The sequence below is a fragment of the Elaeis guineensis genome, chromosome 1, assembly GCF_000442705.2.
Source record: "Elaeis guineensis isolate ETL-2024a chromosome 1, EG11, whole genome shotgun sequence".
Taxonomy (NCBI): Eukaryota; Viridiplantae; Streptophyta; class Magnoliopsida; order Arecales; family Arecaceae; genus Elaeis; species Elaeis guineensis.
In genome coordinates, this window is record NC_025993.2 from 141,988,161 (window position 1) to 141,992,834 (window position 4,674).

General features: G+C 34.8%; 1 protein-coding gene across 2 annotated transcripts; it reads right to left on the bottom strand.

The window, feature by feature from the left end:
- Nucleotides 1–1,771: 1,771 nt before the first annotated feature.
- Nucleotides 1,772–4,490, bottom strand: LOC105060341 (rust resistance kinase Lr10). 2 transcript variants are annotated; one of them, XM_010944004.4, is made up of 4 exons: nucleotides 4,456–4,490; nucleotides 3,396–4,334; nucleotides 3,147–3,173; nucleotides 1,772–3,040 (listed from the first exon to the last, which is right to left on the bottom strand). In XM_010944004.4, exons 2-4 carry the CDS (start codon nucleotides 4,120–4,122, stop codon nucleotides 1,890–1,892), a joined length of 1,905 nt encoding a protein of 634 aa, XP_010942306.1. In that variant the 5' UTR covers nucleotides 4,123–4,334; nucleotides 4,456–4,490; the 3' UTR covers nucleotides 1,772–1,889. The 2 variants fall into 2 exon arrangements, with proteins under 2 accessions (XP_010942306.1, XP_073098535.1); XM_073242434.1 differs by lacking the exon at nucleotides 4,456–4,490 and having other exon boundaries at nucleotides 3,396–4,340.
- Between the last annotated feature and the right edge of the window lie 184 nt (nucleotides 4,491–4,674).

Sequence of the window (4,674 nt, forward strand, 5' to 3'; positions counted from 1 at the left end):
TTTAAGTTTTCCTCATTTTTTTACTTTTTAATGTATTTCTTTTTTTATCAAAATTTAATTCAAATTAAATTTTTTTAAGTCACATTTATAAAATACCCTAAAAAAGAAATTATAATTAATTTAATTTTATTTTATTCTTTTATGATATATTTTTTCTAATCTAATTTATAATTTTTATAATTTTAAATTTTAATTTTAGTTTTCTTCCATTTTTATCTTTTTGATATTCTATTACGTATTTTTTTTCTTTTATTTAAAATATTTCTTAAAAATTTATATTTAAATTAATTTAGTTATTTAAAATGTAATTTTTAATTTCAATTATAATTATAATTCTTATTTATTAAAATAAAAAATTATAAACTTTGTTCTTCAATTACAATTATAATTTCTATTTTTTTTCAATTCTTTATGTTTTTATAAAAATTTTTTAGCCTATTTCTAAAATTTTTTTGAATCTTTTTAAAATAAATTAATTTTAATTTGAGAAAGTAATTTGAAATAATATTTTTATTTCAATTAATCTTTAAAATTTTATTTTTTTTAAATTTTAAATTATAATTCTTTTTTTTGATTATTTAAAAATTTTAAATTTTAAAATTTTTAGGACAAGTATTTCGAATGATGTTTTTCAATTAAATTTCAAATTTTTATTTCTTTCATATTTCTTTCTCTTTTTTTTCATTTTCTATGATAATTTTTTTTTTATTTCTTAAGATTTTTTTTGACATTTTTTTAAAAAAAAATTAAATAAAAAATCTCAATTTATTTTTTTAATGAATTAAAAATTCAAATCTTTATATTTTAAATTTCAATCAAAATTAAAATTTTAATTTATTTATTAATTTTAAATTTTAAAAAAAAATTTCTCATTATTTCACGATTTTTTCCCCTTTTTTTTTGGAAAAAATTGAAAACGCCATTCAAAATGGCGTTTTTAAAGATGCCATTCTAATTGACGTTTCTTTTTTTTTTTTTTGGGATAATGCCATCGTGGAAAAGCAGGGTGACGTGGATAGGGAAAAAATGCCATTCAAAATGGCGTTTTTCCCTTTTGCATTAGTTTGGTAAATAAGTTTAGTTTTGAATTATTTTGATATTTAAATTTTTTTTTTGTATTATTCTGAAAAAGAGCTCCCCGACTAATGATCAAGCTTGGGACCACTTGAGGGTATCAAAGAAATTTTCCTACCCACTCTTAGCAGTTTTGCTCGTGACGGTCCCCCTACAACTCCAGGTATTATCCGGGAGTATTTTAGCTCCCAACGGTTAAGTGATATATATTCTATTGAAAATAAGCTGATTTATGATTAAAAAACTAGAAATGGGCTAAGTAGTTTAGCTCAGGACGGTTAAATGATATATTCTATTGAAAATTAGTTGATTTATGGTTATAAATCTAGCAATGGTGTAAAGGACATAGGCAAGAGTTCCTGAACAAAAAGACGTCTCCTTGGGATAATTTTCCAAGAATAAAGTGACCCGCTTACCCGTTAAAGTTGGGAAACCTTTGGTTTCACTAACATGAGCTGTTGAGCATCTAACTATGAACTCTTCCCACACAAAAATGCTGCGACAGATTAATTTTTAATATTGGTGTCCTAGGGATAAATTACTTTGCAATGACCACTGACCAAATCCAGGTATCCTAACTGCTGTTAAAAAAGTTAGCATATCAATCATTAAACCTCATAAGAGCATTGGTACTAAACTATCACCACAATAATAACAAAAGTAATCTATGCCTGTAATGCAGGCCTCGAACCAAGAATTACAGCATCAATCCCACAACTGAATACTTATTATTCATCACACTGATACGGAAACATAAGCAAGCATGCTTTTGACAATTTCACTTGCATCACTTATTGACAAAAGTAACAGCAACACTAACAAACATCAACTTCTTGCTCCGAGTATGGTTCAGGGATGGTTGTTAAATTTGTGTTAACACGCCTGTCAAACAAAGCTACAGAAGTGTTTGGTGGACCCGCAGAAGTGAAAGGATTGGGAGGCATTACCAAGTTCTCCATGCTTCCCTCTAACATCTGCACAACACTTGTCATTGAGGGGCGATCCACTGGGTACCATTGTATGCACCAAAGTGCCACAATAGTCAGCTTTCTTGCAATAGATGCGTCTTTCTCTTCAATAATGTGGAGGCCAAGCTCCTCCTGAGACAAACGATTGTAGATCCATTCTGGGAAGTACACTTGGCTGGTGTTTTCCACAGTAGCATCCATGTTCTTCCTCCCACCCACCATTTCCAGCAATAGCATTCCAAAACTATAAACATCTGATTTGTATGAAACATTTCCAAAGTTCCTAGAGCACACTTCTGGTGCAATGTAACCTGCTGTCCCTCTGGCACCTGTCATTGACACTATGCTTTTTTCTTTTGAACACAACTTTGCAAGCCCAAAATCTGAAATCTTTGGACAAAAATTATTGTCCAACAAGATATTATGGGGCTTAATATCAAAATGGAGGATACGTTGGTCACATCCCTGATGAAGATATTCAATTCCTCTGGCTATGCCAATGGCAATGTTATGAAGCTTGTCCCAGCCTAGCACCGTATTTCTACCATCAACTGAGAAAATGAACTTTGCCAGCGATTCATTTGGCATGAATTCATAGATAAGAGCACGTTTGAATCCATCAGCACAGAATCCTAGAAGACGCACGACATTGATGTGGTGAATCCTGCCAATGGTGCATACTTCATTTACAAAATCTTCACCATTACTGCCCATAGATCTCACGAGTATCTTCACAGCAATGGGCACTCCATTAGGAAGAAATCCTTTGAATACACTGCCATAACCACCCTCACCTAATTTAGTTTTGAATTGATTGGTCATCTTCTTGATATCAGCATAAGAATATCTCATGGGTTTAAGAGCTTTATAATCTTCCAAGAACTTTTCAACCTTTAGTTGATTCTCCTTTTCCTTCTTTCTTTTTAGCAACCAAGAGTGGCGTACCTTTATTGCGATTGCCGTTGTCACCAAAAGAACCAAGGTGCCCAGGATTGCACCTGCGCAAATGTACAGAAGTATCAGTGACCTCTAGTGCGGTATCCATAATTTCAGTAATAGAGGGTAAAGATATCAGGTCCATGTAGATAATTTAGATGGCCTCACCTAAAATCAAACACTTCTCGCATCCACCTGCATAGAGATGATTGTAGAAGGTCAGCAACATTGCTATAAAGTTCAAAGCAGACTGGTCCAAGATAAGTCGAGAATTTTGCAGTTTAGAAAATTTTGAAGTGCGAGAACTCTGCATAACAATGTGACTCTTTTTAGGACACTTTCCCTAGAACGATGGAAATGAAGAAACACAATTGGGAAAATTAACCAACTAGACTAAAAAATAGGTGAAATACAGACCTCCATGGTGATCCGGTGGAAGATTGCGTTGAGGTTGGTATGAACACATAATTTCATGACTAGTAGAATTGTGGGGTTGACAAGTTCCTCCTTCAATTTCACAGTCGGCGCAACGAGGACTCTCCCACGTTAGTAGAATGAAATCATATTCCTCTAGCATGGAAAAAAGCTGCGATGTCACCCGAATGGTCTTTATTGGTGTGCAATATTTTGGTACATCAGCCAAGTCCCGATATGATGGCATGGCGATGATTTGATTATCAGATGCACCTAGGCATTGGATTTCTTCATAATATCCGATGTTATAGTTAGGTGTGTCGGTTGCTGCAACTGAATTGGCTGTTGAACAGTTGAGGAGTGTGTAATTTTCATGTTCGTCTGCCATGTCAAAATCGTAGTAGTGGAAAGGCGAGTTGGAAACATCAAGGTTCCAGACAATGGATGCAGGGCAGAGTTTTGATTCAAGACGGATTATCTGTGTGGCATAATCGATGAATGCTATAGGAAAATCTCCGGATGATGGAAGCTTGATCACAGTTTCATTACCCCGGCAGGCCAGCTCGAATCCTGGATAGCCACAGTGCTCTGGGTAGTCGCTTCTCCGAAATGGGAATCTGATCTCGGGGCCGTCCAGACTGCATCTGGAGGATGGACAATCATCTTTGCTAGCTCCAATATCCGACAAGAAGAAGAGGAGGATAGTACAGAGGGCACCTAAACTACCCATCCTTCACGCATACAAATTAAGATTGCAACGGTAGCAAGTTGTGGTCTCCTTACAATCATAAATAACTCTTAGATTTCCATGGTCCTTTGTCTTTCCGCCTCCTAAGGCGTAATTTAAAATAACCTGTACCCATGTGGTGAACAGGGCATGATGTGCACCCTAGGGCTTTTCCATGCATGGACGAAGTGTTCTGTTCATTCTATTCATTGCTGCTGAATAGTCAAAGATAAGAACGAAGACCACGCAGGTTAACTAAGAGCTCAAGCGCGAGCAAATTAATAATGAAAAAGATTGCTTTTTACGCGCAAGGAGGTGGAACAAAATACTGATCACCTTACGATTTTTCCACGCGAAATTCCAGCTGAGGTTCCGTCGTTGATCTCTGCCAAACAAAATCAATGCGACTAGTCAGCTAATAATACATCCAAACAGAAGAAGAGGGAGAAAAAATGAAAGGCAAGACTGCCTCCGTGATTTCAACATCACCTTGGAAAGGCAGCTTCCTTTTGGGTCTTTGGGTCAAACACGCGTTTTCTTCTGGAAAGGCAGCAC

Excerpts from the sequence above, each read along its gene's own strand:
- LOC105060341 (XM_010944004.4), bottom strand. The coding sequence starts at position 4,122 with ATGGGTAGTTTAGGTGCCCTCTGTACTATCCTCCTCTTCTTCTTGTCG. Across the intron at positions 3,174-3,395 it reads TCCACCGGATCACCATGGAG|GTGGATGCGAGAAGTGTTTG; the intron begins GTCTGTATTTCA and ends ATCTCTATGCAG. Across the intron at positions 3,041-3,146 it reads CGAGAAGTGTTTGATTTTAG|GTGCAATCCTGGGCACCTTG; the intron begins GTGAGGCCATCT and ends ACATTTGCGCAG.